This window comes from Pseudonaja textilis, chromosome 6 (genome assembly GCF_049901715.1).
Source record: "Pseudonaja textilis isolate UNSWEBS1 chromosome 6, rPseTex1.2, whole genome shotgun sequence".
Taxonomy (NCBI): Eukaryota; Metazoa; Chordata; class Lepidosauria; order Squamata; family Elapidae; genus Pseudonaja; species Pseudonaja textilis.
In genome coordinates, this window is record NC_141995.1 from 10,215,913 (window position 1) to 10,232,595 (window position 16,683).

Here is a 16,683-nt window from a genome sequence, read left to right on the forward strand (position 1 = left end):
CTACACACGTGCTTAGTCTGCTTAATGGTTCATACACCACTGAATCCAGGCAAGCTCCTGTGTTTCCTCTCTCTGGATCTTTCTATGTGATCTCAGCCTCACCAGGCTGTCTGAAGACACCGGCCTACCTTACAGGGCCGTTGTGTCCAACGGCACGATCGTTTGAACGGAGGGCATGGAAAACCAGAACGAAAAACAAAACAAAACAGCGAGCAAGCAGCGCCGCCTTCCGTTCCCTCGCTGCGCCAAGACCTTCGGCTGGAGCAGCTCACTCGAGGGTCCCCCCCGCCCCCGCCGACCCCAACTCTCCCTTTCTAAAATCCGGATGGACAGATGTTTCCCCTTCCCCGGTGCGATTGCACCGGTCGGGCCGCCCAGCAGCGAGCAGCCCTCCCCCCCGCAGCCCCTCCCGTTTTTAGCAGGACCTTGTCCCGGGGTGGCGGGGTCGCCTCGCCTGCCAAAGCTCGTCCGGTTCTTCTCCCAAATCTTCTCCGCCCGCCTCCGCGACCGATCCAGCAATCCGGGGCAGCGGGTTCGCCTTGGCATCGCGGGCGGGCTGGGTTTGAGGGTGGCGCAACCCCCCGCCCCTCCCCTCCCTTTTCGCTGCGAGACTTTCCCTTTCGCAGCCGGCTCGGCTCCGAAAGGAGGAGGAGGAAGAAGAGGAGGAGGAGGAGGAGGCGATTGGCTGCCGCTTCGCGGGCGCTGCGAGTCCCGCACACACGCGCACACACACACGCCCGCCGTACAAAACTCAGCCCAGGACTGAGCCTGCCCCACTCGAGAGACAGGGGCGAAGGAACCTGCCGGAGCTGCTGCTGCTGCTGTTGCGCGCGCGCCCGCGTGCGTCTCCCCGCTGTGGCGCTCGCGCCGGCTTCTCCCTTCGCCCCGCCGGCAGGTTGAGAGCCGCCCTTCCACTCACACACGCCCGCCAGAAGAGCTCCCTCCCTCCTTCCTTCCCTGGTTTCTCGCAAAACCCACCCCGCCCCACCCGCGGCCGTGGCAGCGGCGAGGCTGGGTTGTGCGCTCGGCTCCCGCGCGCTCCGGACTCGAACGGGCGGCTTGAGGGAGCGAGTCCTCTTCCACCTCCACCTCCGGCACCCCCCAAGGCAGCGGTGGGAGACATGGCGGGCTCTCCGCGCGCGCTGCTCTGGTGGGGGTGCCTGTGGTTTAGCTGCTGCAGCCTGCTGGCCGAAGGGTCCGGAGAGCGCCCGGGCGGCTTCGCTAAAGGGAGCGTAAGGCGAGGGGTCGGCGGGCGCAGGAGCCGGGCGGCAGAAGCTGAGGCGGCCGAGCAGCAGCAGCAACAGCAGCAGCCTTTGCCGCCGCCGGTGGTCTCCGCCGGGGACAAAGTATCGGAACACATGCTGCGCCTTTACGTCCGCTACAGCGGTCGGAGTCGGGATTCCGAGGCGCCCGGAACGTCCCGGCTGCTTCATCTCCGTGAAGGCAACACGGTGCGGAGCTTCCGAGCGCTGCCGGCAGGTGAGTTTCCGAGGAGGGCTCGCGCGGAAAGTGGGGAGCGCGGGGGACGGGCAGGCGGACGTTTCCCTCAGCGCGAGGGTCCCGTTTGTCGTCCAGGTGAGGGGTGTGTGTGTGGGGGGGGTTGGGAGAGCGAGGCGCGCGCGGCTGCTGACAGGTGCGGCTCTCGCGGGGCTTCTCGCTCCCCTCAGGGCGAAGGCGCGCGCGCGCCCAGACGGGACTTTGGGGAGGGGTGGGGGCCGCGTGAGCTGCGGACCGGCTGGCGGTCGCAGGTGCGCAATTAAATAGAGGGAGGGGGAGGAGAGAAAACCTCTCGCTCGCGCCGGCTGCACGCGCCGTGGGTCGCGCGGCTTTAAAAGCGGCGCGGCTGCTGCGAGGAAGAGTCGTGGTTGCCAACCGCCTGAGGGCGAAGCACACAGACACACGCTCACAGACACACACACGCACACACACACACACAGCCCTGGACCCCCTCCTCGTCTGTGGGTCGCTGGGAACCGCTTGAACAAGCGCCCCGTGGCTCTTGCCTGCCTAAACCAAACCTAAGGCGTTGAGGGAGTTTTATTCCGCTAGTATAAAGTTGTACCAGAACTTACCAAAGTTCGTTTAGTGACAGTTCAAGATAATACAAGGGCACTGAAACAGGTGACTTAATCACCTGTTTTTTTTTTCACAGCTATGACCCTCCCGTGCTCATGGGGTCAAAATTCAGGTGCTTGACAACTGATTCCTATGTATGGCGGTTGCACTGTCCTGGGGTCATGGGATCCCCTTTTGCCACCTTCTGACAAACCAAATCAATGAGGAAGCCAGATTCGCTTAACAACCAGGCTACTTAGCTTATTGACTGTTAGTGATTCACTTAGCAGCCGTGGCGAGAAAGTTTGTAAAATGGGCCAAAGGGTGCTTAACAAATGTCTCGGTTAACAACGGGAATGTTGGGCTCAGTTGTCGTAAGGATGAGGACTATCTGTATCAGTATCCGTGAGGCATCTTTGGAGTGAACTGTGGACGCATTTCTAAGTCAAAGAAGGAAACTGGGGCTGCGAGGGTCCTTCTTATCCTGGAGGGATTTTCCCTATAAGAAGGGTGGGACACTGGTTTATATAGTCCATGTTAAAATAGAAGCTGAAGTGAACTTGTCCTGGACCAGCTATAGGGATTAAAAGTGTTCTGGCAGGGAAGGTGACCGGGAGCAAACGATAGAGAAGTTTCTTGCATAAACAGGGTTTGTTTGCAGAAATACTCGGAGTTTCCATATCTTTAAAAAAAATGACTTCCCAGAGCTGTCAGTCTTAGAACCTACGGAAGACCTGCTATAAGTGATTAAAAATAACAAGGGGAGGTAGGAAAGACAGTTCACATCCAACTGAGTAAATCCTTTTTTTCTTTTTCTTTTTAATTAAAAGCAGAGTATAGCCATGGACTTTAATTTAACTTCACCAATTATTAAGGGCTGCTTCTAAGGCATTTGATCTTTTTTTTTTCTCAGGTATAAATTAGATCCTGAGAAATTATTACATGCTGGAAAGTTTGCGGCTGCTAATAAAAGTTGCCCTGCCGAAGACTCTTAACAGGCAGCGAACGAAAGTTCATTGAGACGTCAGGATCTGCGGATCTCTTTTGCGTCTTGCTCCAGTGAATTCTCTCGAGGGATTTGGTGAATGATTTGGCAGCTGGACCACGTCCAGAGTCTCGTCTCAAAATCGCTGTACATAGATTTATCCCTTATGATACCTCCCCCCACCCAAAAAATAATTCCTACCTGCTCAAATTGAGAAAGATATTGTTTTTGAAACCTACAAGAGAGTAGCCACGTCTCAATCAATCAATCGAAACAGAATTGGAAGGGACCTTGGAGGTCTTCTAGTCCAACCCCCCTATACCATTTTAGACAAATGGTTATCCAATCTCTTCTTTAAAACCTCCAGTGTTGGACCAGCCATAACTTCTGAAGGCAAGCTGTTCTACTGGTCAATTCTCCTTAATTCTTCTCTTATGTCTTCGTTAATTCTTCTCTAAAACTATCTCTTAACAGCATGACTTAATGTTTTAACTGATTTTTATATATTAGGTGCCTTATAATTAGAAGCTGTTGGAGTAGTATAAAAATGTAAAGCAGGGGTTGAAACTCTAATCCAATAGTATAAATAAGAAAGGGAAAAAAATCAATAGAAGTTCCACTTTGTACCTATTAAGCCTTCTGGATATAAGGGTTCAGCTTTCTCATCCAATCCTGCATTTGCTTACTTGGAAGTAAAATCTGCCTAGCTCAGCATTTTAGTTAGAAGTAATCAGTTGGCGTATTAATATGATTAAGCACACAATAATATAACACAGGAAATTATATTGCTTCTGAGCAGGATAATCAGTCTGATAATTTATGTTCCTTCTGAACAATTCTTTGTCCATTTCATTAAACAGCCCATTGCGCAGAGGGTAATTTGTTCGTTGTTATACTGTCTTTGCATAAATTCTATGCAGCTCAGAATTGTATAGGCCTGAATCAATTCCACAAATCAAATTTAGTATAGTGGTTATGATGCTGGCCTGGAACCCAGGAGACTGTGAGTTCTAGTCCTACCTTATGCATGAAAGCCAGCTGGGTGTCTTTGAACTACCAGTTACTTTCTCTCAACTCACATCTCCTCAAAGGATTGTTGTCGTAGGGAAAACAAAGAGGAAGAATGAATGTGGGTGCATGTGTCTGTGTGTGTGTATGTCAAGGTGATGGATATATATATCCATCACCTTGACTTCTTTATAAAAAAACAATAAAGGCAGAATACAAATCTTTAAAACTCAAGTCTTTTTTATCCTATACATTTGGAACTCAAAATCTTGCTTACATGAAAATCAGTGTCATTAGGTATTCGATCTCTGATGAATATTCAGTAAGTTTTTTCTGCAATCTGAAATCTAATTACAGAATTGCAATGAGGCTCAGTAATATTTCATACTCTTATATTAGCATATTTACTGGGCCTACAAGTCAGTTTTATGTGCATCTGTTGCTTACGTAAAGAAAGAAATGCACTAGGCTACTGAATATGCAGTTAACCATAAGTTATTTTCAGCATGCCTCTAAAAACATATAGCGCTGTTTGGAATAATTGTAAGTTTGATGTGGTCTGGAAAAATTCTCCTGCAATTCTACAGCGGATTCAGCTATTCCCTAGATAAACTACTGAAAATATTAACCTTTTTTTGCACAATATATTTCGGGACCAAGGTATTCTTATAGAGATAGAAGTTATTTCTTAGCAAAAGAATCTAGGCATGAATCCACATGGAATACTGAAAACAATTGACATCTCAGAATTATTGGATCTCCAAGTTACACTCAAGTTTTACTCTGCTGCTCTTTGTTAACTATCCATCTCCTAGCGTTGACCCGTAAACAAAGGAATTCCGCTGTCTTTTAGACCATTTTTTTAAAAAAATCAATTCTGTATGTTTCAGCAGGTCGAAATGAATCCCCATAGATTCTAGATCTGATCTGAGGAGAGAGAGAAACTGTTTGGAGAACTAGAGTGTTTTCTTTCTCCAACAGGGCAGGGCAATTAATTTTCCCACACAACAAACTGGAACCGGAGGGCTGAACCAATAGGGCTGTGAAGCTGCAGAGGTATGAATGCATGCACGTATGTAAATTGGGAAAAAAAAAATATGGTTGGCTTCAAAATAAAAGCAATGCAGTTGTATGGCATGCATTTCATTTCTAATTTCCAATTGACCTCACATAAAATGCCCAGGTCTTTCCTAGGTATATTTCTAACACATCTCCGGGACATTGAATTCTCTCACCACCAAAACTGAATTTGGCACGCTGGTTTTGCCGGCAGTTAAATAGCTAATCATGCACATGTTGTATCTGCCCTATGCGGAACTCCGAAATAGCCTATAATTCCTGAAAACTTACAATATTCATAATTATTGGGTTCAGTGGAATGGTCAAAATAAATATCTTTCCCGAGAATGATCCATGGCTGCTTCTTTCCCTCTTTCAGTGTCTTTCTAATTTTTAACTTAAAGTGTTGTTGTTTTTCCTGCTGATATTTTCTACTGAAATATGAGGCTTGCTTGCTGACTATGTAGGTTCATTTAGCAAGAATTCCCGCTGGGTTCAGTTATGCTTATCCGCAATAAGTGCGTACAACGGCAGACTTAGAGTTATTTTCTTAGCCATCAAAATCAAAAGGAGGGAGGGTGTTTTGTCAAATTGGGTTGTTGACCACTTGTGGCTATTACCCAGTTGTGAGTAATCCGCTGATGCACCACGAAATGAATTACTGCATGCCTTTCTGACCTTAACGCTGTTGCAGTCAAAATCTATAGCTAAGTTATACCAACATTGCAGTTCCTGAAATAATTTGCTTCTATGCGCAACAATATGAAGTTGTTGGTTTGGATGTGTCAAAAGACAGTCTTCCATTTAGTCCTCCAAGAGCTGTAGTGGCTCAGTGGTTAGAGTGCGGTACTGCAGGCTACTTCTGCTGACTGCCGGCTGCCTGACATTTGGCAGTTCGAATCTCACCAGGCTCAAGGTTGATTCAGCCTTCCATCATTTCGAGGTGGGTAAAATGAGGACTGGATTGTTGGGGGGCAATAGGCTGACTCTGTAATCCGCTTAGAGAGGGCTGTAAAGCACTATAAAGCGGTATATAAGTCTAATTGCTAGTGCTATTTACAAACACAATTGGGACCAGAATTTCTATTGCTAAGCAAGGCCCGGTTTTACAACCATTTCTGCCATCGTTCTTAAGCGAATAACTCTCCTTGTTAAGTCACATGGTAGTTAAGGAAATCTGGCTTCCTCCTTCTGACTTCACTGGCTGGAAAAAAAATTACAGATGTCAATCAAATGGCCCTGGGACACTGCAACCTTTGCAAATACATGCCAGTTGCCAAGTGCCTAAATTTTGATCACGTGATCATGGGGACACTACAACAATCACAATATCAGGACTGATGGTAAGCCAGTTTTTTTCAGTCATTTTGAATGGTCACTAAATGAATGATTGTAAGTCGAGGACTACCTGTAACATCGTTTCAATACAGACACCTGCAAAGTGCTCCCAGATATTTTTTTTTCTTGCTTGCTTAAGCCACTGGGGTTTCCCCAGTTTAGTCTTAATCCTACAGTTGTTTTTAATTTAATATTCCAGACCTTTGGCCTGATGAGCACATGTGGTCCAATAAAAGACAAGGAATTACATGGGGATTATTTGTCAGTGGATAGTTCAGTTATTTGAAATCTGAAAAATCCTTTGCACTGAATTGTCGTTAAGTCTCAAATCCTCACTTTCAGTGACATAGAGGCATTTTAGGTAAGATTCTTCCCACTCACAGATGGGCATTGCAATTTATGCTATAAAGGTAAAAGTTCCCCTCGCACATACATGCTAGTCGTTTCCAGCTCTAGGGGGTGGTGCGCATCTCCGTTACAAAGCCAAAGAGCCAGCGCTGTCCGAAGACGTCTCCGTGGTCATGTGGCCGGCATGACTAAACGCCAAAGGCGCACAGAACATTGTTACCTTCCCACCAAAGTGGTCCCTATTTTTCTACTTGCATTTTTCTACGTGCTTTCAAACTGCTAGGTTGGCAGAAGCTGGGACAAGTAACGGGAGCTCACTCCATTTGCAGTGCTAGGGATTCGAACTGCCGACCTTTCTGATCGACAAGCTCAGCATCTTAGCCACTGAGCCACTGCATCCCTAATTTGAGCTATGCACCTCATTAATTCCAGGGAAGCAGCTATCTATGCGTAGCTATCTATTTTTTCGAAAATACCGGAAGTGACGAAATGGGGCTAGTTTTCGGCCTGCAAAAGCCTGCAGAAGCCTTCCTCAAGCCTCTGGGAGGCCAAAACAGGCCTCAAACTGGCTGAAAATCAGCTGTGAGGTGCAGTGCAAGTAAGGGGGCGGCAGGGGTGGGTGGGGATTGTGCATGCATGCGTAGGGGTCATGGGGGGGGGGCGCAGATTGTCTTCTGGGTGCTGGCACATGAAAGGTTAGCCACCACTGCCCTATACCATCTCCTTGAAGCTACCATTTATTTCAGGAAAACCTTTTGTATAATGCTGAATTGTTATCTTACCAAAAAAGGTTTAATTTAGGTTAATCCGTTTAGGTTTAATGTAAGGCGGATTAAGTAGTAGTACAGGTAGCCCTCAACTTACAACAGTTCATTTAGGGACCGCTCGAAGTCACAACGACACTGAAAAACGTGACCTATGACTGTTTTTTCACACATGTCATACCCAAGGTCATGTGATCAAAATGCAAACGCTTGGCAACTGGCATATATTTATGACGGTTGCAGTGTCTTGGGGTCATTTGATCCCATTTTGTAACCCCCTGACAAACAAAACTCAATGGGAAAGCCAGATTCACTTAACAACTAGATTACTAACTTCACAAGTGCAGTGATTCACTTAACAATTGTGGCAGAAAAGGCCATAAAATGGGGTAAAATTCACTTGACAACTATCTGGATCAGGAACATAAATTTTGGGCTCAGTTGTGGTTGTTAGTTGAGGACCATCTGTATTTATATAGTCAGGGTGATATGAGGGCTTGAATGTTACCCTAACAACAACAAGGTGGCTTCTCTTGACATTTTATTTTCATATGGAATATGAGCTCCACACACAATCTGGATGAAATTGTCCTGAAGATTTGAATGGGGGGGGGGCGGATCCAGGTTCAAGACCAACCTCAACCCCTCTCCCTCTGACTCTCCCTCCCTCCCTCCCTCCAGCTCTCCCTCTGTCTCTGTCCCTCTCTCCCTCTCTCCCCCTCCAGTTCTCCCGCTCCCTTTCCCTCTCTCCCTCCTTTCCGTCTCCCTCCCTCCTCTCCTCCTCTCTCCTCCTCTCTCTCTCCTCCCTCCTCTGTCCTCCAGCTCTCTCTCTCTCTCCTCTCTCTCCTCTCTGCTCTCTCTCTCTCTCTCCCTCCAGCTCTCCCTCTCTGTCTCTCTCTCTCCTTCTCCCCAGCTCTCTCCCTCCCTCCTCTCTCCTCCTTTCCGCTCCCTCTCCCCCCTCCCTCCTCTCTCTCCTCCAGCTTCTCCCTCCCTCTGTCTCTCTCCCTCCTTTCTCCCTCCCCCTCCTCCTCTCCCTCTTCTCTCTCCCTCCAGCTCTCCCCTCCATCTCCTCTGTCCTCTCCGCCCCTCTGTCTCTCTCCTTCTCTCCTCAGCTCTCCCTCTCCCTCTCTCTCTCTCTCCTTCTCTCCTCCAGCTCTCCGCTCCCTCTTCTCTCTCCCTTCTCCTCCAGCTCTCTCCCTCCTCCTCTCTCTCTCTCCTCTCTCCCTCCAGCTCTCCGCTCTCTGTCTCTCTCTCCTTCTCTCCCTCAGTCTCTCTCTCTCTCTCCCTCAGCTCTCCCTCCAGCTCTCCGCTCCCTCCTCTCTCTCCTCTCCCTCTGTCTCTCTCTCTCCTCCTCCCTTCTCCGCTCTCCTCTCTCTCCTTCTCTCCCTCCAGCTCTCTCCTCCCTCTGTCTCTCCTTCTCTCCCTCCAGCTCTCCCTCCCTCCTCTCTCTCCTTCTCTCCTCCAGCTCTCCTCTCCCTCTGTCTCTCTCTCCTTCTCTCCTCCGTCTCTTCCGTCCTCCTCCCTCTCTCTCTCTCCTTCTCTCCTCCAGCTCTCCGTCCCTCTGTCTCCTCTCTCTCCTCTCTCCCTCCAGCTCTCCTCCCTCCTCTCTCTCCTTCTCTCCTCCACTCCCTCCTCTCTCTCTTCTCCTTCTCTCCCTCCAGCTCTCTCCCTCCATCTCCTTCTGTCCCTCTCTCTCCCTCCAGCTCTCCCGCTCCCTCTGTCTCTCTCTCCTTCTCTCCCTCCAGCTCTCTCCCTCCCTCCCTCTCTCTCTCTATCTTTCTCTAGCTCTCCCTCTCCCTCCCTCCCTCCCTAACCTACAGTATTGTTGTTCTACAGAAAATTATCGGAGACAACTCCTTTATAAACTCCCCTGAGCTCCTAATGGAAGGTGGGAGAGAAATCAAGCAAAATTAAATATAATTAATTAAATACCGGGGGGAGGAGAGCATTCTTTTACCTGGAGGCAAGTCCTTGTGTATGTTTATTTAGAAGTGAAATCTCAGAAACTTTATTCTAGAATTACCGCCCTGAAGTTACTGCTTTGTACCAAGGAAACCCTTTCAGGCCAATCCAAGCAATTGAAGTTCAGTTAAATGAGAACAAAGGTGGAATATACATAAATTATTTTTTTTTAAAAAAAAACCAAATAAAGGAGATAGTCATAACTCTCACTTGAAAGTGATGGGATCTATACCCATACTTATAGTGTAGTAAAAGTAGAATGTGTTTGTGTTTTACCTTTCTCTAGATTGTCCCTAATTGCCTCGCTAAATCCACCCATTTAAAAAGTTCCGCAGGTTGGGAAATACTAATATATACCCTGATGTAGCGTAATGTAAGTTTAAACTGTTATAATCCTGTGATATAATGTATTATGTTATAGTCCTTAATATAGTCACAGTGCAGCAAAGTCATATCAATCAAAGTGACTCTGGGTAGATTACAGCAGAATAAAAGCAGGAATATAAAAACATTAGACACATTAAAACATTAAAAAACATGAAAACATTACAAATATTAAAATTAACAGGAACCGTTGTCTTACAGAGATATTTTTGTTCATCTTTGGACTCAGTGAGAAAGACCTGTTTGCAAATACTATAGTATTATGTGGTTTTTAAAAGCCATGATCTGAATTTAAAATGCCGTATTTACCTGTTAACCAAATCCATCCCTTGTGAAAGGACACAACTAAATGTTCTGACCTAGGTTTTCCGAGATTGTGAAGCAGACTCCTCGTCCTGATAAAACCCCTTTTATTTAGGTTAAAGGGAATTCCTCTCCAGAAAAGTCCCGGCAAACAGTCTTTCATGAGATTTCACAACTACAGACCTTTATCAGGCTTGGAGAGTTGTTAGGCTGATATCATCCAAACGCCAAGCTGTAGCAGCAATTACTCGGCGAGAAGTCAGGAGCAGATCTTCACCCTAATGAATTGAACTAATTGTCTCCTGCAAACACCATTCCCTTTTCGCTCCTCTTTATTCCCTATGGGAGGGGCCATTCACCGTCCACCCAAGGCTTTACTCCCGAGTTGACCCTTGTTCCTTAGCTGTTCCATTCTCCTGGCAGTTCTGCACATGCGCACACTGGGAACAGGCTCCAGCTGTTCTTCTTCCTCACTGATCTCTGACTCTGAAGACAGCTGATAGCTGTCAGACGGCACTGACCCCATCTCTGCCTCCGACACACAGCACTCGTCAGAGCCTTCCCCAGACTCCAGGACTCAGCCACGTTCCTCCCTAAACTCCTCACTGTCCGAGTCTACCACTGTCTGGGTCTGCCGCCACTCCCCAACCTCCTTGCTGTCCAAGTCTGCTGCTGGTGGGCCACAACACGAAGCTTGGAAAAAACAAGATGCAAAATTTATCTTGAGCATTGCACATCTTGCAAGTCTGCTAAAAAAAAACCCAACCCTTAACTTGGATAGTATTTCTAAGAATAGCAGAGGTGAATACCGTAATAACAATTTATTTCTCTTGGGAAAATTCAAGGAATTTCTGGTTAGAACAGTGAACACATTTGCTTTCTTCTTCTCCACCTGCTAAATGGCGCATCAGGGCTTCCCGATACACATAACTTTAGATATCCTCAAGTGACAACCATTAGTTTAATGTTGTACAACAGCATTGAAAAAAGTGACTTATGACTGTTTTCCACACTTACCGGATCCCCAGGGTCACATGATCAAAATGTGGACACTTGGCAACATGCATTTATGACGGTTGCTGTATCCCAATGTGATCCACTTTTGCATCCTTCTGACAAGCAAAGTCAATGGGGAAGCCAGATTCACTTAAGAGCCATGTTACCAAACAACTGCAGTGATTCACTTAACAACGGTGGCAAGAAAGGTCATAAGTCACTCAGTATCTACCATGCCTAGCAACAGACATTTGGAGCTGACCTGTGGTCATAAGTTGAGAACTCTCTGCACGCCCGTTCTGCGTTGCTTGTGAGCTGTCCAAATTGGAGTCAGTCAGTACAGGTGGTCCTCAATTTACAACAGTTCATTCAGTGACCGTTGGAAGTTACAACGGCGCTGAGAAACGTGACTTATGACCATTTTGTCAAGTTATGACGTCTGCAGTATCCCCATGTGATCAAAATTCAGATGCTTATAAAATGGTTCATATTTATGACCGTTGCAGTGTCCCAGGGTCACATGATCCCCTTTTGCGACCTTCTGCGACCTTCTGAAAAGCAGAATTAATGGTTTCACTTAACAACCATATTACTAGCTTATCAAGTGCAGTGATTCACTTAACGATTGTGGCACGAGAGGTCGCAAAATGAGGCAAAAACTCACCTAACCCAAGTTTGACTTAACAAACATAAATTTTGGGCTCAATTATGGTCGTAAGTCAAGGACTACCTGTAGTAGTAAAGTTCCTGTTTTCTTTTTTTCTTTTTTGGATCCCTTCAAAGTATAAAAAAATATTCGGAATGGACGTTTATATCTGCTGATAGTTCTGTTAATTTCATATTACGAGGGGGAGGAATCCAAAAGTACATTATTCAGGTGGTTTTTTTCCCCACAACTTTTTAACTCTTTTCCTCACTTCACATTTGAAGTCAGAGCTGGCGTTAAGCTCTGCATTAAAGCAAACTTTAATTCAGGGGGGACCCAATATTGTCATGTCCCACCCCTGCAAAGGTTTAAAAAGAAATGTTGGCAACTTTAAGACTTGTAGACTTCAACTCCCAGAATTCCTCTTTGCTGGCTGAGGAATTCTGGAAGTTGAAGTCCACAAGTCTTAAAGTTGTCAAGGTTGGGGACCTGATTAAAAATTGAGTTAAGTCTTAAGGGTCAGTGGCCCAAAAATGGCATTTAAAGGGGGTCCATGGTGAAGAAAAGGTGGAGAGAATCACTGATTTAATGTAACATTAACATTTCGGTTCAATGCGTGGAGGGTGAAGGATGTATGTTTGTGTTTATTTTCATGGTCATGGTCATGATGTGCACTGAAAACGGTGTTTGATTTCGTTGTATGAGATGCAGTGACAATAAACTAAACTAAACTGAACTAAACATCTAGGAATTCTACTGTCATGTTAGTTAACAAACCAGAATAACCATAAGCTAGGATCTCAAGATTTGTCTTGACAAAAAGATTCCCTGTCTGGATGATGCAAATGCCATTGATAAAAATGCACAAACACGCTCCTCACAGGGAAGTTATTTTGCTTCCTTTGGGGAAAGTTGATTAAAAGGTATTTATTATTCTAAAGCTATCTTTGGATAGAAGCCCATCGCTGCATTCTTCAGTTTGCATATATTCTGTTTCCTTGCCTGTGGGTGGCAGAAGTCTTGCAAACATACAGTTCACTCTCTCCTTTTTTCCCCTCCATGATCCTTTTTTCAGTTCAAGTTCCAAAGAAATAGAAGTGACTGTAAAGTTTTTCACATTTGGGGAAATATTTATGCAAGAGATTTAACTAATAAGGCGATGTCTCTCCTGTCTCTTAAGATGTGACAGCACATTTTTCAAATTGGTACAGACTGAAATTGTATTTGCTGTAATACCTAAATCGTATGGTGGTAGCTTTTTTTAAAAAATAATTTTTATTCAACTTTTCCACATTAAAAAACAACAACATATAAAACAACAACACATATAAAAACAACATATTTACAGTCTTCGCAGTGATGTGACATCAACATTTCCATTTAAGTCGATCTAACATTTTTACATTATTTTTTATTTCTACAGTCTAACCAATTGTACCATTTTCCCATACCATATGGTATTCTATGTCTTCTCTATCTTGTAATTCTAATGTGAGTTTGACCATTTCTGCGCAATCCATTATTTTATTATCATGCTATCTGTGGGGATACTATCCAATTTCCAACTTTGTGCAAAAGTTATTCTTGCCTCTTTAGTCCATGTATTGTAATATATTTAATTTCTTTGTTAAATACCCCTCTGATTATCCCTAAAAGAAACATTTCAGGCCTAAGTTCTATTTGGAGACCAATAATTTCTTGCAACCATTTCCTTAGTTTATTCCAATATTTTTTTTGCTTTAGGGCAGGACCACCACATGGTGGTAGTTTTTTCTAAGGTCATGTTTCTTCTTTCTTTCTTTTTAATGAAACATACAGGATATAGATGACTAAAAAAAATAGCAATTTCTTAGATATATTGTAACCTTGAATTCCATGATTTGCAGAGTCTTTTGACAAGTTATCAGTAACCCAAAGCTGCTTACTGCAGCTAAAAAAAATTGTGGGTCCATCTGAATCCCAGCAGGAGTCAATCATTCTAAAGAGAAGATATCCTGAAATTGTAAGATAGCGGTTGCAGACAGATTAACAGTAAATTAAATCAGTGTTTATGCTGGCTGGGAAATTCTGCAAGTTGATGTTGATACTTCTTAAAGTTTCCAAGGTTGGGGAACAACGAATTAAACACTGGATTGCAGTTAGCTATAGATATAATGTCGACAAATCATCACAAACCACTAGGCACAGTTTTTAATTGGCTTTAATTGATCTTTTAATTGGCTTTAATTGATCTTTCAATTGGCTTTAATTGATCTTTAATGGATAAATTACACTGGTTGTTCCCATATCATATAATATTCCGTTTGTTCTTTCCCTTTGGTTGCCAGTGTTAACCAATTCATTTCTGAACATTCTAATATTTTCCTAATCACATTCTCTTCTATCAGAATTATTTTACTTTTCCAGTTTTGAGCAAATACTATTCTAACTGTTTAGTTCTTGTTTTAATTGTCATGCCACACAGAATCACATGCAAGTGATATGGGTGGTAGCATTCCCTGGGATAGTTTTTCATGGCGTTATCATATAATCAGCACATACCTACAAATGTAAATGCAAATACAGCACACTGGGTGTGTGACAGAACATGTTATGTACACATATTGCCAAAGAGCAGGCATCGGCTATAGGAATATGATTATGTCCATAGCCCAAGCAATCTTTGCTGGCTTGTTTTTTTTTACAGAGTTTCAAAGTTGCATTGTTCAAGGTTAAGTTAGTTTTCTGGGTTTGTTTGTTCTGGCAAACTTGACACTAAACAATACTTGTGTCAACATCTTTCCCACCGAAAAGTATTGGCTTGAAATTCACCTAGCAGCTGGGAAATTTGATTTCTATTACAACATTTATATTAGGTTAATTCTACCGCTGTATATGATTTCAGTCCACTTTGGTGCAGAAGAGGTTTATTTTTTTAACCTTGAACGCAAGTTTTTCCTGCATACCAAGTTTAAAAAGTGTGAAATGGCTCTTAGAATGTAAGGAGAGGAAATTCTCTAAAACGTGCAGAAAAAAGTAATATTGTTCTCCATTATGGTTTCATTGGTATAAATTGTAGGCAGTTCTCAACTTGCGACCACAATTGAGTCCAATTTTTTTTTACTAAGGGAGACAGTCATTAAGTGAGTCTTCTTGTTCCATTTTATAACTTTTCTTGCCACAGTTGTGAATTGTCAATTACTGCAATTGTTAAGTGGGTGACACAGTTGTTAAGGAAATCTGGTTTTCCCATTGACTTGGCCTATCAGAAGATGGCCAAAAGTGATCACATGATCCTGGGATGCTGCAACCATCATAACTATGAGTCATCATAACTAAATTTTGATCATGTGACCACAGGGATGTTGCAATGGTTGTAAGTGTGAAAAATGGTCATAGCTTGTTTTTTCAATGCCGCTGTAATTTTAAATGGTGACTAAAAGAACTATCATTAAGTTGAAGATTACCTGTGCTTTTGGAGAACGGAGGAAAGGAAAAGAGCAAAGGATGGGGAACAGAAAAAAAATGAATAAAAAGAAAAAAATGTGAACCTTTTCTTTTTACAGTTTAGACTTAAAACACAGAACCCAGATATTTAATCTGATCTTCCAGATAAATGATTTTTTTTTGTTGCACATCTTTATAGTGCCAGGTGCATTGATTATCTGGATGTTCTTGCTAACAGTGCCTTATGCCCTGGGATGACAAACCACTTAGTAGGGCTGTATTCATATTCTTCTTCTCATCTTTCCTATTGCCTATTCCTTTAGTATCTTATGACTATAACTTTGTTGCTTGTATCTTATGATTTATATTGATGGCTTTTATTTAGTATCTTATGACTATCACTGAATGTTGCCTCTTATGATTTATGATTGTTGTATTTTATGATTATGATCAGGATTTATCACTTGTTGCTTATATGTATACTGAAAGTTTATGCAATGGAGACAAATTCCTTGTGTGTCCAATCACACTTGGCCAATAAAGAATTCCCTTCCCTTCCCTTCCCTTCCCTTCCATTCCATTCCATTCTATTCTATTCTATTCTGTTCTATTCTATTCTATTCTCTATGCTATTGTATTCTATTTTCTATTCTATTCTACCCTCTAATTCTATTCTATTCTATTCTATTCGATAAAAGCATTTTTTTTACCACGAACTTGCAAACTAAGAAACCATCACACTTATTTTTTCTATAAGGAAGATTTCCCCCACTGCCTTGTTTAAAATAACATCTGGTATTTTTTTCTCAACATTTGCAACTCTAAGATGTGTGGGCTTCCACTCCCAGAATTCCCCAGTCTGCTAGCTGGCAAATTCCGGGAGTTGAAGTCCACACCTAAATTTGCTAAAGTTAAGAGGCACCTGAGATGTAGAATGCAGAGGACATCGTGTTCTTCACTCATTAATAGATTTTCTAAGCTTACTCATAAATTGCTGATTTAACCTAGCTGGAATACATGAAAAGAGATTAAACTCTTTGAATGTGCTGGTTATAAAGTATGGGAAATGAAGATTAATGCATTTGACAGAAAAGATTGCATGAAAAACTTGCTTACTAGTTGTTGGAGGTGTCCTCTTGAACTTTTATATCTCTAGGCTGGCCGTATCATTAGAAAAATGAGAAGAACTGATTCAGCATTAAGCTCTACATATAATTTGATAAATAGGCTTGGCAACTCTTCTCAAGAGCCCAAAGATCTAATCTTGGGGAGAGCAAGAAGTCTTCAATTATGGAACAGTATTTCCAATAATATTCTCAGCAAGACGTACCGGTACATTTTTAAGACAGCATGTCCTAAAAGTAGAATTTTATTCTGCCAAGTAATAGTTTGGCTTGGCTAATGCTATT

General features: G+C 43.7%; 1 protein-coding gene across 1 annotated transcript in view; it reads left to right on the plus strand.

Moving 5' to 3' along the window:
- Positions 1 to 781: 781 nt before the first annotated feature.
- The window catches only part of BMP3 (bone morphogenetic protein 3), a 34,715-nt gene continuing 18,813 nt past the window's right edge, over positions 782 to 16,683 (plus strand). Inside the window, exon 1 of the mRNA XM_026718920.2 lies at positions 782 to 1,479. Within this exon, the coding sequence (XP_026574705.2) occupies positions 1,122 to 1,479 (358 nt within the window). The 5' untranslated portion in view covers positions 782 to 1,121. The remainder of the gene's footprint in view (positions 1,480 to 16,683) is intronic.